Consider the following 21,422-nt stretch of genomic DNA (forward strand, 5'->3'; position numbering starts at 1 on the left):
ATGAAAAATCCAACCTACAGATTCTTTGAGAAGTCAGAGAAGCAGCAACCTCAAAGCCTATCATCGATGGAAATTATGGCCAAGGGTAAGGTCTACAAGTCACGAGAAGCTCTGCTCCCACAAGGCTCTACTCCCTCCCCTAAAAGCCTCAAGTACTCTGCAGGTCTCACATGGTATGCGGCTGCTCTCTTGGCTAGAGTCAAAACACTGGTGCTTGTCCCCACCTGAAGGCACTTCTGTGTATGTGTGTACCACAGAGGCCTGCACATTAAGGTTCTGTGGGGTCTGTGCATGAAGGAATGTGGTTTTAGACAAGTAACCAAAGCAGAGGAGTCAGAGTATTTGCTTTCATTTTATCCTCGTGTCCTTGTACAAAATCTGGACCTTATATGCAATCTGATCACTGCATATTAAGAATGGACTAGATTCTCTCTCCCCCTTCTTCTGCCCCTCCCCCCCAATAAATAAATCTTACCAAAAAAAAAAAAAAGAATGGACTAGATAAAGCTCTGCTCAGAGCAAATGAAATATGGGGACAAACTTGTGAAACTAGGCTAAGACGAGATCATCAGCTTGAAAAGATGAAGGTTTAAAGGTATTTCTAGAGTCTACTAGGGGCGCCTGAGTGGTTCAGTCGTTAAGCGTCTGCCTTCAGCTCAGGTCATGATCCCAGGGTCCTGGGATCGAGTCCCACATCGGGCTCCCTGCTCCTTGGGAGCCTGCTTCTCCCTCTCCCATTCCCCCTGCTTGTGTTCCCTCTCTCGCTCTCTCTCTCTGTCAAATAAATAAATAAAATCTTAAAAAAAAATTTTTTTTAGAGTCTACTAAAAATACTATGGATAAGAAAGGCTAGTTTACCATAAATATATTCTGTCAAATAATAACACCCGATCAAATTTCAGATAACGTCTTCCTAAAAGACAAAGTTACCTAGAAGAGTGTTTGAAACATAAAAGACATTGAATAAATATTTACTGAATTAAAATAAAAGTATAACAAGCCTCACTTTGGGATGGCTGTTTAGTACAGATGAAAATGTTTTAGAGGATTTAAAGAAAACTTATTTTATCTACCAACTTTGTCACTTACCTAGCTTATTTACAACAGCAAAATCCAAGTGAAAAGTGGCTAAGTATCTACCCATGTGTTATAGCTTAAGATTTATAAAATAAGTATCCAATTATGGCAAACACTCACACGAACCAAGAAAAAAAAAAGATTTCCAGATTTTTATTTCTGGAACTGTACACCAGGTATTAAAGTACAACAAATACAAAATAATGCTCAAAAAAATCAGTGTTTATGTACAAATATTAAAATCAATGCAACAATAGCAACTTCCTCTTGAACATCTGATACTAAAACTTGTTGTGATTGTCACTAATTAATCTCATACTCACAGGGTACTTATTTCAAACTGGGACAACTGGAATCACTGGTCATCTAAGAGGAATTTTAATATCTACCATATTTAACAATAAAACTAATAGTTTCCTCCTTTTAGTGAAAAAATTAAGAACCTTTTAAAAAACATAGTAATGTCAATATTTTTATAAATTATTTCAATTTCCATTTGTAGGCAATGTGCTTTGAAACTCTGGGCGAACAATCTCCTTGGTGGTCAGGTTTATTCATTAGTTTACATTCAAAGTTGAAATATTCACTAGAGCCTTTGGTTAAATTAAATAGTATCACTATGCTCTACCAGATTTGATGTTCTCAAATATTTATGACCCTCAATTTTAAAAATTAAAAAGGAAACATTGCACAATTCTTTGACCTAATTGTACACACTTTAGTATTGTTTAAACAGTATTCTACATCCTTCAAGTAAATTCAGCAGTTGACCATGACAAGAGGAAAACTAAACATTTAAAAAGCTAGCATGGAAAAGATGAAGTACGACTAACAAAAGTAAAGTATTGCTATAATCACAGCACCAGTTACACTTCTAAATGAATCCGCTGTCCTCTTCAAATTCCCTGTACATAAAAGATACATCAGCCAACAATGCAACAGCTCACCATGGATTTTTGGTTTGTTCATAAGAAAATAATGAGGCAAAAGAAAAAAAAGAATTTATCACAGTTTGTTATAAGAATTGTGCTTAACACTTAATAAAGGCATTATTGTTTCTTCATAAAATTGCAAATCAGTAATTTTCATGCTCTCAAACGCAATTCTTCTAATAAACAGTAACAAATTCTCTGTTAAGATGCTTAACTGGAGGAAAAAAACAACCCAGTAAACCCAGCGTTCAAAAGAAAATTCAATAAATAGCTATTTTACATGGATAAAGTCATAGTGGTACAATTTATGAATGTCACATCAAACATGCACAAAAATGGTATTATACATGGCAGAAGCAGTCAGAAAATATTGAATTAGATCTAAAAAGATATGAAGAATTTACATATATATACAAAAATCTTGCAAATTATTGCCTCATTTTAACAAGGAATTAAAAGTAAACGTTACCAGCTAGTTAGCGCTCTCTAAGAGGCTAAAATCAGATGACATTTAAAAATCTATTAAGCTAGCTGGAATTTATTTTTCTCTCATATCATTTTCTGGATTTTGGTCAAAAATCTTTATTTAAATAACTAAAGTGTCCATTCAACTTGCTGATAATCAAAACTTTAGATAAGAAACACTGTTTCCATCTTATATCAAGATCCCAGCAATGCATAGATAAACTGAGTATGTTACTGCGTCAGCTACTGAGAATGGGCATGTTCATTTAAGTGCAACTGGTATTAGCATTCAGTCATCTTTGTGTAAATTACTTTAGACAAACCAGCCACTGTAAACCCAGAGTGAAAATCAAAGTTATAACAATGGAAGATTATGGCCAGTATCTTACTAAATTATAAAAGGTATACTGATTTTTAACAGAAGAAATAAGGTTCAAAGTTTAGCACAACACCACAGCAATAAGAAGCTGAGAACTTGGATAAAAATATCTGAAAGCAACACAGAGCCCAGGCTACCCATTATTTACTGTGTGCATACAGGAATGCTAGACTTTAGATGTATAAATTAGAGACTGATTTTAAGTTATTAATTTAACTACTTTTGTCCACTGTGCTAAACTAAATTTTATAGTAAATATACTACTGCGTAAACACTTCAAAGCAATCTTCATTAAAATGCTGCAAAGAAAAATAAGAATACACATCATCCAAAACTAAGGATGTCATTGCAGTTCACAGTTTGTATAATAAATACCCTCCCTTTCCATCACTACTAAGGTCACTACAACCTATCTACTCGTCAGCACAACCTTGAAGCGGCTTATTCTTACAAATACGAGCAATGCAGCCAAACATTTAAGTTTTTTGCAAAGCAAGACAACTAGTAGAAATTGGAAATTAAGACGGTGCCAAAAAAAAAAAAAACAAAACCCAAAGCAAAATTCTGTCTTAACTGAACTATAAAAGCAAAGCTTATTACACCCTAATACTGTTATTACATATTGTTTGAATTCACTTTTTAACTTAAAGATGCATATCTAGAGAGCAAAAATGGCCAAAGCTTAGGACAATGGCTTCTCATTCATCATGTCTGGAATAAAAATAAAACTGAGTCTGAGATGCATCTGAACGTCTATCACTTTTTAAAACTTAAAGTGGTAAAGTACCATTCTATTTCAGATAGAAACTCACATTTTTCTCACCAACTGTTCAAGCTAAACAAAAAAGTTTAAATATACTTCAAGGTTCTACTGCATTAAGTGTAAAATCTAGAAGTCCCTCCAAAATATTAACACTTTGAACTGCAGTGCTACAAACAACTTAAGAAGTGTCCCAAAATGTAAACCATTGAGTGGCAACATCCTAGGCTTTGTAGACCGTGTCCTGCAAGTCAGTTGCCTCAGGATAAACTAAATTATCAACGACCAGTATGATTTTCACAATTATAATCTTGACAATGGTGGACAAAACCCCAACTGAATACATCTTCAAATGCCAAATTTTTAGCCAATAAACGAAGGTACACAGAACTCTTCCCACAGTAAAATGACCGATTCTGTGTAAGGTAGCCCTGGTCTAGAATTTTAAAACAGGATCCAAGCAAGCGTCTTCATAATTTGCACGCAGTTCCTCGTGCTGGCTTCCATAAAGATGGACTTGCTGTTTTGTAAACTGAAGTGCTCTAGTTGAATAACATGAGAGAAGTTTCCGTTTTAAAAAAATCCTTGCATGTTTGTGCAGTTTAAAGAAACCTACCCCTGCTTTTATTTAATTAAGAAAATAAAACCAAAAAATGCTACATTGAGCAGGGATTGGGATCGGTACCTGTAAACATTGTTATTCCACTGCATCCATTACGGCAAAAGGAATTTACATGAAAAGAAGCCACTCCATTCAGTTCAGAACATCTGTGCTGGTTTTGAGCTGGTGGCCTCTGTCTACAGGTTTTAAAACTGGGAGTAAGGGCAGTGGGGAACAGAAAAGAATAGAAAAAGAAGGGAGTGGAGAAGAGGTACTGGGGGATGAGGAAGAGATAAGCAGAGCTTAAAGCTGCACCACAGAGTTCAATCTTAGTTCCCAACTCTGCTGATCATAGTTCATTTCCACATTTATGGATTGAAAAATGAAAATACTCTTGATAAATCAAGATATAGTTCTATACATACTGACATCACTGATGTCATAGTGAAAAGGTTCAAACTTCCAGTGAAAGACTAAGCAGACCTGAGCCTTTCCTCAAGTTTACCGGTACTGCACACCCACTGCTTCTGGGCCCCCCGCTCCTGTCACTCAGAGGGAAGAGCGGCATGCTGATGCAGAGCATGGGCACTGATGAAACCATTGGTCTCGCTGGCAGACAGACTGCCAAAGTCAGCCACAGAGACGGCCATTTTGGCACTGGTGATGTGATGTGTGTGGTTTTCAAAGTCCACACCCAAATTATTTACAGAAACCTCATTCATAAAGGATTCAGGAACAGCAATGCCCATTTTCAATCTCTTTGCCGGTCTTTCTGACTCTTCACTGCACATGTTCATGGGGTTTAGCTCCGAGTGATAAAATCCAGTCTCAAATAAATTAAAACAATCACTTTCCCCATTGCTCGGCAGGGTGAGTAACTCCTCCGTTACGACAGGCACATGATTGACTTGTCCACGGGGTGTGTTGCCCAGTGGAGGAAAGCTATCATCCAAACAATTCACATCCGGGGGGTTGCAGACGGTTGCCACACTGTTGGTCAGAGCTAAAAAGAAAGGGAAAATGGTTTAAGGAAGTGGTCCCATGTCATGAAACAAAGAAGACACGATTTTGCCCTAGGCTAACAAACACAAAAAGATGCTCATTTTACCTGTCAAGTCACTGGCAGTGAAAGAGTTGAGAATGTTCAGCTGTTGATCAGGAAGAGGCTCAGGTCGATTAGAAGTTAAGGCTGAAGAATTTACTGTTGAACCCAGAGCTTCTGTTTCATCTACCAAACGATCCATATAGTCCCTGAAAAACATACCCCGATAATTTCAAGACTGCCTATCACAGTTAAAAACAGAAGTCTCTACAATCAACCCCACAGTACTTACGTAACTCCAGGGTGATGGTTATATCGTTTCTTTCCAAATCTTGTCTGTTGAGCAAAGTAATCATAACGTTCAGATTTCTTCCACATATAGTAGAATGCTACACATTCAGCAACTGTTCTAGTTCTCACCTAACAAAAAAAAGTTAAAATTTTAAATAGAAACCAACAGACCCAAACCTTTTTTCAGTAACTTCTTTTTTAAAAGATTTTATTTGTTTGACAGAGAGCGCGCATGTGCACCCGCACAAGCAGGGGGAGCTGCAGAGGTAGAGGGAGAAGCAGACTCCCCACTGAGCAGGGAGCCCAATTAGGCCTCGATCCCAAGACCCTGGGATCATGACCTGAGCCGAAGGCAGATGCTTAACAACTGAGCCACCCAGGCGCCCCACTTTTTTTTTTTTTTTTTTACAACACTGTAGTTTCAATCCATGGGTCTTATTTTCTATCCTCCCAATTATAAAATCTGAACATTTAATAGTAAAATGTCATTACATTTACACTATTCAATAATAAGGATACCTTCAAAAGTTCAAGGTTTGTTATTTAAATAAGAATATATTCATTTATAAAATAAATGTGTATCCAGAAATGATCTTACACCTTTACTGAAAATCTTAATACAGTGGCAACCTTTACTTTTCCTCACTGAACTCTCACTGTGATTCTGAGTGCAGCAGCAGTCCTTCTTAACCCTGAAGGGTCAATGAATGGGATTCACTGGCATCTATTAAATTCCAAAATTATATGCAGGTATACTTTTCTGGGGAGAAGGGCTGCAGCTTCATCAGATTATCAAAGGGTTCCATAATGCAAGAGAGACGCAGAACCCTTAGAAAAGAGAGCCGCACGCAACTGCATCTGCAGTTTAAGATGATTTGTTAGCTAACGGCAGGGTGTTTTCCTTCAATATGGGTTTGGTTCACCACTCCAACAGAGTTTGGTAAAAACAACAACAACAAAACAATAAAATCTGAGCCTTGCCAACTTGGCTCCACATCCAGACTAGGGCTGCTCAAACTATATACAGCTACAGGTATGAGTTCAGACATACAGACAAAACTCTGTATCCTTATCTAATAAATACTTTCTCCACTACTTAATCAGTATCCAATAAAGAAGTTTCAGAGTCTCTATCCTGATTAGTGAGCATGACATAAGTTCATAACATAAGGAACAAGCTTTTTAAGCCAAGAAATAAAGTATACATTTCAATAAACATCATACACTTGAAGTCTTTGTGGCAAACATAGGCTTTTTGGGGACAGAGACCTTTCCTTATTCACTGATGTATCTCTAGCACTTAAAACGTCTGGTAAATGGTAGAACTTAATTACTGAGGAAATGAATGAATAGATTTCATAAGTCATTGCAAAACTTATGTTTTAGTTTGACTTAACCCAGACTTCTTGAAAAATGTTTTATCTACTCACTAAATACTTCATCTCATCTTTGAGAAAACACTAAGTTTTCATACATACAAAAAGGCATTGAACTATTCAACATCTTACTGTAAGGTCTAGCAAATGCAGTAAGACAAGAAAAAAATAAAAGGTATACAAGTTGAGAAGGAAGAAATCAAACTGTCTCTTCACAGATGACATGATTATCTACATAGAAAATTCCAAACAATCAGCAAAACATTCATGGAACTAATAAATGATTATAGCTAGGTTGCAGGATACAAGGTTAATATGCAAAAGTCAATTGCTTCCCTATATACCAACAGTGAAAAACCAATACTGAAATTAAAAAATACAATACCACTCACATTAGCAACCCAAAAATGAAATATTTAGGTACAAATCTAACAAACTACATGCAAGACAAACGTGAGGAAATCTATAAAACCATGATTAAAGAAATCAGAGATCTAAATAAATGGAGAGATATGCCACGTTCATGGGTAAGAAGACTCATGACTGTTAAGATGTCAGTTCTTCCCAACTCACCCTATAGATTCAGGGCAATCAAAATCCCAGCAAGTTACTGGGTAAGTACTGATAAACTAATTCTAAAGTTTATATGGAAAGGCAAAAAAACAGAGTAGCCAACACAATATTGAGAGAGAAGTAGAAAGCTGGAGGAATGACACTACCCAACCTCAAGACTTACTATAAAGTTACACTAATCAAGACAGTGGTCTACTGGCGAAAAAGGAGACACAGATTAACACAAGAGAATGGAGAGCCCAGAAAGAGAACCACACAAATGCAGCCAACTAACTTTAATAAAGAGTAAAGGTGATGCAACGAAGGATAGCCTTCTAAACGAATGGTGTTAGAACAACTGGACATCCATATGCAAAAACAAAGCAAGACAGACAGAAAGAAGCTAGACAGATTTTAACAACTTTCACAAAAATAAACTAAAAATGGAATATAGACATAAATGTGAAATGCAAAACTATAAAGCTTCTAGGAGAGAACACAGGAGAAAAGCTAGATGACTCTGGGGATGACAATGACTCTTTAGATGTAACACTAAAAGCATGATCAGTAGAAAAATATCTGATTAGTTGAAATTCACTAAAATTAAAACCTTCTACTTTGCAAAAGACACTGTTAGGAGAATGAAAAGCCATATACAGGGAGAAAATAGTTTCAAAACACACATGTGATAAAGGACTATTATCCAAAACACGTAAAAAGCACTTAAAACTTTACAGTAAGGCAACAAACCACTCAATTAAAAAATAGGCTAAAGGCCTTAACAGACACCTCACAAAAAGGAGACACAGATTGGCAAATAAGCAAATGAAAAGATAGTCCACATCTTATGGCATCAGAGAAACGCAAATGAAAACAACAAGAGACATTACACAACTACTGTAACAGCCAAAATCCAAAACCCTGACAACACCAAATGCTGGAAGGATGTGGAGCAAGAGGAACTTGCCGTGCTGGTGGGAAAGCAAAGTGGTAAAGCCACTTGAGCAGACATGGTGAAGGTTTTCTAAAAAACCAAACATACTCTCACCATAGAACCCAGCAATCCCACTCATTGGCATTTAGCCAAAGGAGCTGAAAACTTAAGTCCATGCAAAAACCTTCACACCAGGTGTTTATAGCAACTTGTAACTATCAAAACTCGAACGGGGCCACGATGTGCCTCAAGAGGTGAATGGATAAACCGGTATATCCACACAATGGAGTAAAAAGAAATGTGATAAAAAGACATGCACTAACAAGCCATGAAATGACAGAAGAAGAAACCCTTAAATGCATACTGCTAAGTCAAAGAAGCCAATCTGAAAAGGCTACATAGTATATGATTCCAACCATATGACATTCTGAAACGGCAAAAGTATAGAGACAGTAAAAAGCCAGGCATTGGGGTAGGGCTAGAGGAAGGGAGAGAGGAATAGAAGGGAATTGGTTGTAGTACAAGGGATTTTTAGGACTATGAAACTATTCTGTATGATACTATGTAATGGTACAAGTCATTACACACTCGTCAGAACCATACAACACAAAAAGTGAACCATGGACTTCAGTTAATAATATATCAATATTGGTTCATTAGTTGTAACAAATGTATCACACTAATGTAAAATATTAGTAATAGTGGAAGCTGTGTATATGGGGGAAAGCGGGTATACGGGAATCCTAGGTACTTTCTATTTTTCTGTAAACCATAAATTGCTCTAAAAAATGAAGTCTATTAATGAAAAAGAAAAAGGAGTAAAGTACTGACCTACCCACCTAAATACTTCAGAATCTTATGTTCCTTTAGGATGAAAAGAGATAATAATAAACAAACCATACTTTAATGAAACTTAATTATTCCAAACTATTGGAATATACACATTCACACACACTTTTTTAAAAATTGACTTTATTTTTTTAGAACAGTTTTAGGTTCACAGCTGATGTGAGCAGAAAATACAGAGTTCCCACATATCATCTTTTGCTCCCAAACATGCACAGCTTCCTCCACTATCAATTTCCCACCACAGTGGTACATGTTACAATCGATGAATCTACACCCGCACATCTTTATTTACATTAGGGTTCACTCAGGTATTATACATCATATAGGTAATGACAAATATATGATGACATATATCCACCATTAGAGTATCATACAAAATAGTTCCACTGCCCTAAAAATCCTCTGTACTGTGCCTATTCATCCCTCCATGATAAATCTTGAAACCACTGATCTATTTATTGTCTCCACAGTTTTGCCTTTTCCAGAATGTCATATAGTTGAAATCATACAGTAGATAACCTTTCCAGATTGGCTTCCTTGACTTAACAATATGCATTTAAAGGCCCCCCATGTCTTTTTGTAGCTTAATAGCTCATTCCTTTTAGAATTGGATTATATGCCAGTGTTGGGATGTATCCATCCACCTCTCAGAACATATTTATCCATCCACCTCAAAGGATACCTTACTTGTCTCCAAGTTCTGGCAATTATGATTAAATGTGCTATTAACATTTTGTGTGGATATAAATTTTCAACTCTTTTGTGTAAATACCAATAACTACAACTGCTAGATCATAAGAGTATGTTTAGCTTTGTAAGAAAATGCCAAACTTTTAAAGGTGCCATACTATCTTGCATTCCCATTAGCAATGAATGAGAGTTCCTGCTGCTCCACATTCTCGCCAGCATTTGATGTTATTAGAACATTTATAGTTGGTTTTAGTAATCAATGTTTTTTCTTTCAGCAACTGCAGTTCTGGCTGCTAAAGAGAAACATTTCTGAGGCCACAAACATCTGAATAGCTTAGAAAGAAATCAAAGTCAAGGAAAACGGAAGAAGAGTAAGACTACCTAGAAAACAGTCAATCCATTCCATTCTCCATGAGTAGAGTGTAACAACTATGTATGTCAAAAGAGAGGTGAGTCCTCTATCAGCCATCCCGCAAGCAGGCCGGGGCCAATCCCAGTCACGTGTAAAGCAATATAAGAAATGCTAACATCAGGAAAGCATTAACAAATTCTTCCTTTTTTTCCCCTACCCAAGTGACTTAAAACTTACGTGTTTTTTTTTTTTTTTAAAGATTTTTATTTATTTGAGAGAGCGAGAATGAGAGAGAGAGCGCACATGAGAGGGGGGAGGGTCGGAGGGAGAAGCAGACTCCCCGCCGAGCGGGGAGCCCAGTGCGGGACTCGATCCCAGGACCCTGGGATCATGACCTGAGCCGAAGGCAGTTGCTTAACCGACTGAGCCACCCAGGCGCCCAAAACTTACGTGCTTCTATTCACTGTCATTATCAAGCAATCTGTACTAATTTGCCTAACTTACCTTATTCTTCTGTATAAGATGAAAATCTTTTCCAAAAAGCATGAGTGCATGTTCAAAGCTCCGGCATTCTTCTTCTGTCCACGCGGTCATTCCTTCTAAAGAAATTAAAGAAACTTCATTGGCCTCAGAGCTCTTTTATATGAATTGCTAGTTTACTTTCAGTATGTTTCCCCTATAAAAGGCCATTAACTATCCCTCTCGCTCTCTCTCTCTCTCACAAACACACACACACACACACACACACACACACACACACACACACAGAGTTCTGCGTGCAGGAGATTTCAGTTAGGATTACCAAAAGTAATCACAATGCAATCTTATTTAAAAATCAACAATACCAAAATATAAACATCGGGGTTTTCTCCTGTACATGGAAGGATAAGAATGTAATGTTTTTCTATAATTTAGACACATTGTTTTTCTGACTTTTTTAAACAATGAGCATATATTTTTTCAAATCAGAAAAAAAGGTTATTTTCTTTATGGGGAAAGAAAGCCTTATTTTGATATCATATCAAAACCATAGTGCTTTTAATTAAAGACCATAAATAATCAATGCATATTTATTTAAAGTCAGTTTGCAGAGTGCTACACTCTGGAAAACCAATGGGAATAAGAAACAGCCCATGCTCTCAAGACTAAATCCCATTTAACTTCTCAGAAGACGCTAATGTGAGTGACCTCAAATCTGTTTGGGGCAGAGGAAACCTGAAGTCCTTCATTCGAAGACAATGGGGACCAGGTCCCCATCAAGAGTAGGCCACCATAGGGGCGCCAGGGTGGCTCAGTCATTAAGCGTCTGCCTTCGGCTCAGGTCATGATCCCAGGGTCCTGGGATGGAGCCCCGCATCGGGCTCCCTGCTCAGCAGGAAGCCTGCTTCTCCCTCTCCCACTCCCCCTGCTTGTGTTCCCTCTCTCACTGTGTCTCTGTCAAATAAATAAATAAAGTCTTAAAAAAAAAAAAAAGAGAAGTCCACCATAAAGATAAAACATAGTTTGAACTAAAGTAAAAACCAGTATTTAGTTTTTGAGATTAGGAGAGCTTAAAAATAATCTTCTCAAAAGGGCAACTTTTATAAGAAAACATTTCAACAGACTATCTCAACCTACAAGTTTAAATGTACTGTTTTCAGCTTTTCTATTTTTCCAAATCACTTATATACTATTACTAGGTATTATTTCACTCTATATATACTGAACGAAAGCTATGGTGCATGCAATTACTTATATAATGACAAAACTACTGAAATCAACCATTTTCCTTGACACACACAAAGCCTAAGTATTGTAAAAATTTTATTACATGATTACTAAAAATACTTTCCTTGTAATAAATTCAATGTAATATATTATAATACATGTTTTTTATCTTTAATCTCCTTTTCATTTCCTGTTTGGTTTAAAAAAAAACAACTTTTCTTTTCAATGAAATCATAAAATCATTCTTTTTAATTACTTTGGATATATTGTCATCTCTGGGGTCTGCTTTGTTCTGTAACTATTTCTTCAAGAAAGTGGAGGTGACAGGGGGGTAACTAATTTGTATTTGAACAATCTCTGGTACGTCTAAAAATAGAGGGCAAGAAAAGGAAAAAATTATTGGCTATAAAGATGAACACAGATCTTACGAAAGTGTAATAGGACTGCTCCATCCTTTACAATACTGTTATTCTAATCCCCAAATGAGCATCCCCTTTCATTTCCCTCTCTTGATCCCAAGAATTCCTTACCTTGAGATGCCTTTCCATTGCAGCAGTACCTTTCAATTGCTTCCTTTATATTATGGTTACACTTCAGAAGTTCATATAACGCCTACAAGATAAAGAAAAAAAAAAAAGCCTATCCAATAAAAATTACCAGAAATTCACACTTAACAACAGCATTAAAACAAATAGACAAAAAAACACCAGGACTAGTACGAGAGTCCTGACAAATACTGTCTGAAATGCTCTCTAAAGGCAAGACATTTAGGGGTATGTTTGCCGAAATATTTAGTCTACTTAACTGTCCTGGTGATGGACTCTGGTATCCCAGGAGTTTGTTCATTTTCACTCTACCCCTCAAAAGTCACCCACCAGTATCATTCTTTTTTTTTTTTTTTTTTTTGCCAGGCCACCTGAGCTGGGCAATTTCCCTATTTTAGATGATTTTTTTCTAATTGGAAAAAATTAGAACTATGGTCTTATTTCTTGGTATCACCTACTCCCTGTCTTTTAGAGTATTAGTAAGAGGGAACAGCAGCAGGCCTAGGTTAATAATAGGTTAAGGATGGGTACTTGAGTGACTGGGGTTTATAATGGTCTCATGGTCTATGAAGGGTGTCATTTTCTTAAAATTAGAATTTCTTCTCATTAAATCTGTTTGGAATTACAAATATACTAAATAGCAGTGGAGAGAACTTAACTGAAAGTTATTTAATAATCCACCTTCCCAAGTAATTTCCAAGAAAGGCAGAGATGGCTCAATATTAGTAAATCTATTAATACATCAATAGGTTAATAATCAGAACCACAATCATTAAAAAACAATCCAGCTGCTAAAAAAGCAGTATCCATTTCTAATTTTAAAAAGACAAAAACCATTGTAAGTGTAACTGGATGGTTACTACCTTAGTATAATAAAGACAGCCTATATCAAACAAAGCACTGGTATTACTCTTAATGTAAAAACCTTAGATATATCACCTCCCATCAAAAGCAGGCCTCAAATCACTACCACTACCAAAAGTCTCTGAGAGTTATGGCTAATGCAGTAAGATAGTAATAGGAGTAAAAGATATAATAAATGGTAAGGAAGGAACCAAGGTATAATTCAATAATGACTTTAATTCAATTATGACTTTAAGACTAGAAAGCCTGATAAACACAACTGAAAAATTATTAGTTTCAATAGCTTGAGAAAAATTAAATTTTTAAAAAATTGGTATTTCTCTATATTAACAGTATATAATTATTATAGATCCCGTTAACAAAAGTATTAAATACACATAAATATTTAAGATATTGACGAATTAAGTTAATTAGATGCATGTGATATCCAAACAAACAAAAACATTTGATTAAAAAAGTCAAATACATAGAGTCATGTTCTTGAACTGGAAGGTTTAATGTTTTAAAGGTACTAATTCTTCCAAAATTAATTTATAGTTTAATGGACTATCAGTACAAAAACCTAGTGGGGATTCTTTTTGACAGCTGCAAAGCTACTCTGAAATTCAACTACTACGACTTCTGTATGTTACTTGGGAATTCAAGTCTGAATCCAACTATCTCTGGATATTCATTTCAGTTAGGATCATTGAGGCTAAAGACACAGAGTGAAAAGTATACGAGAGGGGCAAAATGTCGTCAGAAGGTAAAACCAGGGGCATCCAAAAAAAAACCCCTTACTAGGCAATACTTCCAGACCCATCCCACATACAATCAAGAGTATCCTGCAACTGTAAGTACACATTGCCTAACAAATGCTCCTAAACAAATTTACACAATCTTAATAGGTAATACTTTTCAACACTTCCTGAATAGAGTTCAAGAATAATCCAAAAAATACCTTTATTATAAAATCTAAAGTCCGACCATAGAGAATGTTTAAGTAAGTGATATTACAGCTACAGGATGGAATATTCCGTCATCGGGAACTAGATAGTAAAGAATTCTCAATGGCAAGGAAAATAAGTGATTCAAATTAAGATATGTGCATACACAGAGAAGAAAGGACCAGAAGAGAAAACGTGAAACAATATGGAGTAGTTATCACTAGGTCTTGGGACTTTTTTTAACCAGTGTTTTCCAAGTTTTAAAAATCTATAGAAAGAGAGATACCCAGTTCACACGTAAGAAATACTTGAATCACATATAAGAAAATCAAGAAGGGTGCCTAGGTGGCTTAGTCGGTCAAGCATCTGACTCCCGATTTTGGCTCAGGTCATGATCTTAGGGTTGTAAGATTAAGCTCCCCGTCAAGCTCTGGGCTAGGCGTGGAGCCTGCTTAAGATTCTCTCTCTGATCCCCACCCCCGTTGCCCCCCCGCCAAAAAAAAAGGGAAATCAAGAAGAGATTAGTTAGCTGCTGTTTCAACAGAAGTTAAAGTATACCTGTTCATTGTCCCTTGTGTGTGTTCCTACAGATATCCTATCCATTATTTTTTCATTTCCAGTTCTCAATGAGGTCTCAGCAAGGTACTCCTTAACTTTGCTCTCCAAAACCACACCAGGACGCCAAAGTAACTGGTCTTCATTTTCATACACTGATAAAGAAAATCCCATTAACACATTAAAAATAGTGAACATACTCCTAGATGCATACAAACTGCTCTTCCTTTTCTTTGATATGCTATACACTGGGACAACTAACTCTGACGACAGCAGCAATTTGATTGTCTCGCAAGGTGACTCACTGGTAAAGGTATAATTTTTTTTTTTTTTTTTAACTTTATTAAGGGCCAAGTGTTCCAGTGGCTAGAGCAAGCAGCTTTCTCGCTGGTTGATTTACTATCCAATCAGAAGGCTTTCTATGCCTAGTGAAATCTAATGTAAAACCCAGAAGGGTGTTTTATATTCTCCTAATGAGGGGGTAAAAATAACCTGTATAAATTCTTTAATAGCCTCTTGAACTCTCTAACTGCCTCTATGATGTGTATACAGGTTAAAAACTGCAAACAAATAAAACACACAAAAATAAATAAAAGCCAAAATATCTGCCAATAATGAAATACCTAAGAAAGGTAGATTTTTACTTTACTTAATTTCCTCCCAAAGGGTGAATTTTACTTAAAGGAGGATGCACATCCATCAAAAATGGAAAAGAATGATTAACAGTAAGAGAAGTAAACTTTCCAAAATCTCTTAAGGAGGTTGATACATTAATAAGCAGAGTGTCACTAAAATAAGGTATATATATTATTAATGCACACACTGCCACCATACTTAAAGCTTCTACATCACACACTAAAGTAACACAGATGGCCCAAATATTTATCCCATTGCTGCAAGTGCAATGCATTCTTCAAGTGTAGGATAAGTACTAAACACAGCTAATAATTTACTGAAAGCTCCCTATGTACCAGGGACCAGGATCAGTGCTTTATATTCACAACTGTGTGAGGCAGGCATTATCGCTCCTGGTGAGCAGGAAAGGTAAAAATAAAATGTGCCTATGAACCAGTAAGACTGACTTTTGATGTAAATTCCTCTCCACCTTGTCATAACTGAAACAGGTAAAACAGTTTGGGTTCATCCCCTCTAAGGATAGAGAAGGTAGAGCTTCCCTCCTGAATGTGTACGAGTAAGAGAGGATTACGTCCATTATGTTTAATCTAAGAACTGACAGTGGCTGAGCATGTTCTGACGTCAAGGGTGTGTGTCATTTGGGTGGGGGGATGGAGAGGCTGGGTCATCTGAATATCAGCCACTGTTTTGCTTCCCTGGGACAACATCATTTTGAAAGCAGTTTAGGAAAACGTTGTTATTAGGGGCTGCCAATGCTAACAACCCTAGGGTAGCCAGTCTCCCCTTCCTTTAAATGGAGGATGACCTAATAGGGCAAAGGAAAAAAGAAAAACTCAGGAAGGGCTGTGTCACTGTGCTGTGTTGGCCCCATGATGTCACAGGGACAAATCGACTCCTTAGGGAAAAGGTCAAGTGCACACAGCCAATCTATAGGCTTCCCAAGTTCAGCTAGGGAAATGTACCTGTATTTTTACTTTCCACCATATTTTCAGGACCAACTATAACTCGGATCTACCAAAAGTGCGAAGAAAAACTGATTACACTTAAGTAGGGGTGTACAAAAAAAGAAAGAGAATCCTTGTGTTCTACCACCTTCTCCTTCAGGACTTGCACAGGAGAATTTCTTCTAGTCTCTTTACTCATCAGGAATTTTCTTTCCAAGAGATTTTATCTCTAATGTGCACATTATCTCAGGTTATAAGATTCTACCCACTTATACTAGAGTGGGATGTAGGTCAAGCAGATGTCCCTGCAGAGGCATTCCACTACTTTATCTGGCGCCTTAGCATACCTGTAAGGCTAAGAAGCACTGTACAGAGACAGAAGTGGTTCTCTGAGTCTCAGCGTTAATTCTGATATATTATTCCTGAGTCAGGCTTAAACTTTCGCTGACTCCAAATCTATCTTTATACTGCCAAGGTTGAGGGGAACCTGGGTGACTCAGTTGGCTAAGCATCTGCCTTTGGCTCAGGTTATGATCCCAGCATTCTGGGATCGAGCCCTGCATTGGGCTCTCTGCTCGGTGAGGAGTCGGCTACTCCCCCTCCTTCTGCAGCTCCCCCTGCTTGCACACTCTTTCTCTAATAAATAAAATCTTTCAAAAAAAATTAATGTATACTGCCAAGGTTGATATGTAATCAAATAATTAAACAAACTATTAAGGGATAACCTGGCCTACCATATATTATCAAAATCAAAAACAAAAGTCTTACTTACCTTTCTCATCACCATCATACTCTCCAAGGTAAGGGGGAATCTCTGCCTGATACTGTAAACCAATCATTATTTCCTACAAGAAAATTTAGAAGTAAAAACAACTTATAAAAATATACTGAAAAACAAGTTCCAACTCATTGAGCTACTACAAGTCAAAAGAAAGTTCATCTTACAACAGCAAAATTATCTTAAAATTACTTCAGAAATGTTTTTAAAAGCTACTTTAGTCCAAACTGTCTACTAAGTTATTATGATAGTAACTCAACTTACTTTCCTCAAATCTTCAGGTGAGTTTCCACTGTCTGTTTCAACATCTTCAACTTCTGATTCCTTATCTCCATCACATGTAGTATTTGCTTAAAAAAAGAAAATTAAATTTTAAAAAGGTTTTTATTGCCTATTTTTGCAGCACGTGACTGGCATGTGGCATTTTATAAAAAATCATTTGAATGAATAAGATTAGCACAAATATACTCAACTTCTTGTACTATTCTCACATTTTAACACTAGTCAAAACAAGAAACTGAAAATACTAAGAAAGTGTATGGTAGCCTTAAAATTTTTTGTTCTACTGTCAAACAGTTTGGGAAGGCAAAAGGGAAACCACTACGGTCACCTTAAAAAAGAACAGAAAGCAACAGAGTTCTTATTATGCTAACCCAGAATGGGACACAAAGAGGTGCACATTAACTCCATCAAAATTATGTTTTTGCACACATACACCTGTATGTGTATTTGCATTTGTTAAGTGAACAGTTTTTCTATGATCAAAATAACTAAAAAATAAGCAAGGCTGCAGATAAATTATTTCACTTCAAAGACCTTTTAAATATTACTGATATACATTAAGGGATAACACACCAAGAACTAAAAAGAAAGAGAGAATTAAATAAATCACTAAAAAGATAAAAAATAGTTATTGAGCATCTGATGGTTTTCAAAACCAGGGAAGTAAAGGGTCTTTTAAAACAAGTCCAAAAAATGTCCATAAAATTTCATGGTTGAAGAACTGTGATTGGTTACCATACCAACAGATGAATCTTGGGAAAGAAAATAGCCTTGCAAAACTAACCAAATGTTTTAGGTTTTAAAACAACATGTTGGTTAACCTCTATCCCAATAAAAAGTTATAAACGTATCAGGATTGTAATAGAATTGTATTTCCATTAAGTAAAACACAATATTCTGATGAACTATTTTTTTTGTTTTGTTTTGCTTTAAGTCTGATAAACAACTAGTGAATGCCATAAAATGTACTTGAGCCAGAGTATCAGTGCTACTACTAATCAGTAATGACTGAGTTTCTTACATCGTAAAGGCCTAGGGAAGAAATCGGAAGTTTCATGGGAAGTCACAGACGGTGTCAGATCATCTGCAGAAGACTGAGTTTCCTCATCATCACCCGACAACAGGTCTTTTGCTATTTCCTCCTGTAAGAATAAGAATGCAGTGCTAGAGTTAGAAATTACTACATCTCATAAAAAATTTTTTACTTAAAAAAAGGAAATTAGACGTCATCAATTTCATATTATTCATAAACATACTATGTATTATGATACAATTAAGAACTTGTTGAAGGCCCCTTTTGAGAGAAGTAAATCTGAAATGCTCCTGTAATTTACTTCATATACATATTTAATAACACTTAATATTTAATTACATATAATACTTAACAACTATATTATTATACACTTAAACAATCTGCCTAACTTATAGATAAGCAGAAAGCTTATCTGAACCTGCAAGCTAATTTTTAGTGAATTTACAACAAAAATAATCTTATATCTAAGTGATTAACAATTAAACTCACTTTCTACCAACATAAATAAATAAAACCAAAAAATTCCCCAAACTCTTCTCTTCCAATAATTTAAAAAATCTAACCAATGAAAAACTCTGAGTAGAGATATAATTTTAAAAGCAACAGGTTTGAATTAACTTTTATCTAGAGTCATCTGTGTGCCTGGTACATAGGCACTCAGTATTTGCCGAGTCATTAAAGGTGTGGTACGTTAATACCACTTGACTGAAAAGGGAGAACAACAAAACTCACAAGAAGAAGTGCCAAGATGTGGATTCCTCTCCCTGTCTGAGAGTCCCTTTCCAGAGACCACAGAAAGTTAGCAGAGACCGTGGCTGTGTGAACTGCCCTCAGCAGGGACTAGACCTTCCCCACAACCAACAATATGACAGATGGGTCACCAAGGCCTTGGGTGCTGTGGCTGCCGTCACTCACAGAGCCCAAGAAAACAGAACTTCTCCCCAACCACTCCACATCTAAGCCAGCTTGGATTGAAGGCCTCTGGGGGGATTTATTAATCAATGCATTCAAGTGTTCAGAGGATCAAAAAAAGGGCAAAATCTAAGTTTAGATACTGTATGATGAACTATGTCAACATAGGAAAGAAAAACTTTATGGGAGAACGCTCAAACATACGAAGTATTAGGAAGCTACTAGTACTTTTAAAGCAGTGTAATCAAAGCCAAACAATATTTAAATCGGTCACCAAAATGATAAAGAGCAATGGGTCAATAAGAAATTTACATTTCAGAAATATAAAATGCTTTTAATGAAAAGGAAACTAATAAAAACAGCCAATGGTAATGGATCTGGAATTTTTCTTTTAAATGCTTGTACTCACTTTGTCTAGTGTCATGTCTGGTAGTTCATCAGCAAGTTCACTTGGGGAGCTATTTGTACTGGAATTTGCCACTGCCGGAATTGCAGGTTCATAGCCATAGAATGCCAGTAAATCTTCTAAAGGCATGTTTCCTTCCTATTCAAGCCAGGGCACAAGCATAAACTCAGTACATGTCACAATACAGAAGCACAGATAAACTGTGATGCCCTTAATGCTCACAAAACACATTATCAAAACAGCAGTATCAAAGCCAAGTTTTAGTTTTTCTTTTTGTACTACTGCTAGAAAATAGGCTCAAACACTTAGAGCTATTATTAACTTATTAACAAAAGCCTAATGATTAACATCTTCATTTTTATTTCCAGCATCATATCACTCTAAAAAATTCTCAAATATTTACTTTAGTGATTTTTTCTTAAGCATTCAACATTAGTATAAAGATTTACCTTGAAGGAACTTATAAGTAATCAATCAATAACTTCATATAATACTCAGTGTGTTTCCTTGGATTTAACAGTTGACCACTTGGTTCAATTCTTTATGTTAATTGGATGACAGCTGAAGGGCAACCACTGACACCAACAATATTTATGTATTACTCTTCAAAATTATCCTTTCTTTTACTAGCACCATATCTGTATTCTATACAATTATTTTAGGTTTCTCTTCCATAAACACCTACTGAAGTTTATTATCATTACCACCATCTTACAGGTGACAAAACGGAGGCTTAGTTCTGGGTTCAAATTCCAGTACCACCAGTTCACTTACTGGCAGCGATGCTTTGATAAAAGTACATACTTTGGCTGCAGTGCTTCCTATGTTATGAATAACTACGCTATGCCACATTTTGGCACCCTTTCCCCCCAACTAATCCAATTGGAAATAAGTGGTGTATTTCCTTTTTAAAAATATCTTAATTCAACTACTAAAGTATATACAGCTATTTACAACTATTCAAATATATAAATACAAAATAATATATCTGCAGACTAGTTAATTTGCTCAACATTTTAGAGATGTTTATGCTCATCTATTAAGAAATTCATTAAGCTTGCTTATAGGTTTCGTTTTCCCTTTAAGGCAAAATGCCTCAGTCATGAAGCAAAAGCATGAAAATGCTAAAACATGTCCTCAGCTGATCACAAAGTGAGCTGAAATGAGCCAGTGATGATTTCTAGAAAGCCACTGTCAGGCTCGGAGAGGTGCCCAAGAATCTGGCCTTCTTCACCTTTACAGGTCTAGAACTTACATTTTTTCACTGTGCCTGATTCAAACAGATTCATGCTAAATGAGCTTAGAAAAGGTTTATGACAGAATGTGACTCTGTAAATTTGCAGTAGGAGACATGTGCCTTTCCAGTGACCATACCAATCATGTCACTCATGAAATCCTTTCAGCTTGGGATTGGAATCAGTTAAAAAGCTGCTTTGGTAGCATGGAGTCAGCACAAATGGAGTTGGATGGTCAGGATGGACAGAAGTTCACCCATGCCATGGGGAAACCTCGTGAATTATTCTTCTCCCAAATC

The 21,422-nt window shown here is 36.3% G+C and overlaps 1 protein-coding gene across 1 annotated transcript in view; it reads right to left on the reverse strand.

Moving 5' to 3' along the window:
- Positions 1-1,242: 1,242 nt before the first annotated feature.
- The window catches only part of MIER3 (MIER family member 3), a 29,034-nt gene continuing 8,854 nt past the window's right edge, over positions 1,243-21,422 (reverse strand). The window contains exons 3-12 of the mRNA XM_028119137.2: positions 19,892-20,026; positions 18,559-18,679; positions 17,520-17,605; positions 17,250-17,322; positions 14,901-15,052; positions 12,538-12,619; positions 10,805-10,899; positions 5,549-5,676; positions 5,323-5,465; positions 1,243-5,217 (exon numbers count right to left, since the gene is read on the reverse strand). Coding sequence (XP_027974938.1) covers positions 4,760-5,217; positions 5,323-5,465; positions 5,549-5,676; positions 10,805-10,899; positions 12,538-12,619; positions 14,901-15,052; positions 17,250-17,322; positions 17,520-17,605; positions 18,559-18,679; positions 19,892-20,026 — 1,473 coding nt within the window. The 3' untranslated portion in view covers positions 1,243-4,759. The remainder of the gene's footprint in view (positions 5,218-5,322; positions 5,466-5,548; positions 5,677-10,804; positions 10,900-12,537; positions 12,620-14,900; positions 15,053-17,249; positions 17,323-17,519; positions 17,606-18,558; positions 18,680-19,891; positions 20,027-21,422) is intronic.

Source organism: Eumetopias jubatus, unplaced genomic scaffold, assembly GCF_037043125.1.
Source record: "Eumetopias jubatus isolate StellerSeaLion01/CBP00866 unplaced genomic scaffold, mEumJub1_p1.0 scaffold_5, whole genome shotgun sequence".
Classification (NCBI taxonomy): Eukaryota; Metazoa; Chordata; class Mammalia; order Carnivora; family Otariidae; genus Eumetopias; species Eumetopias jubatus.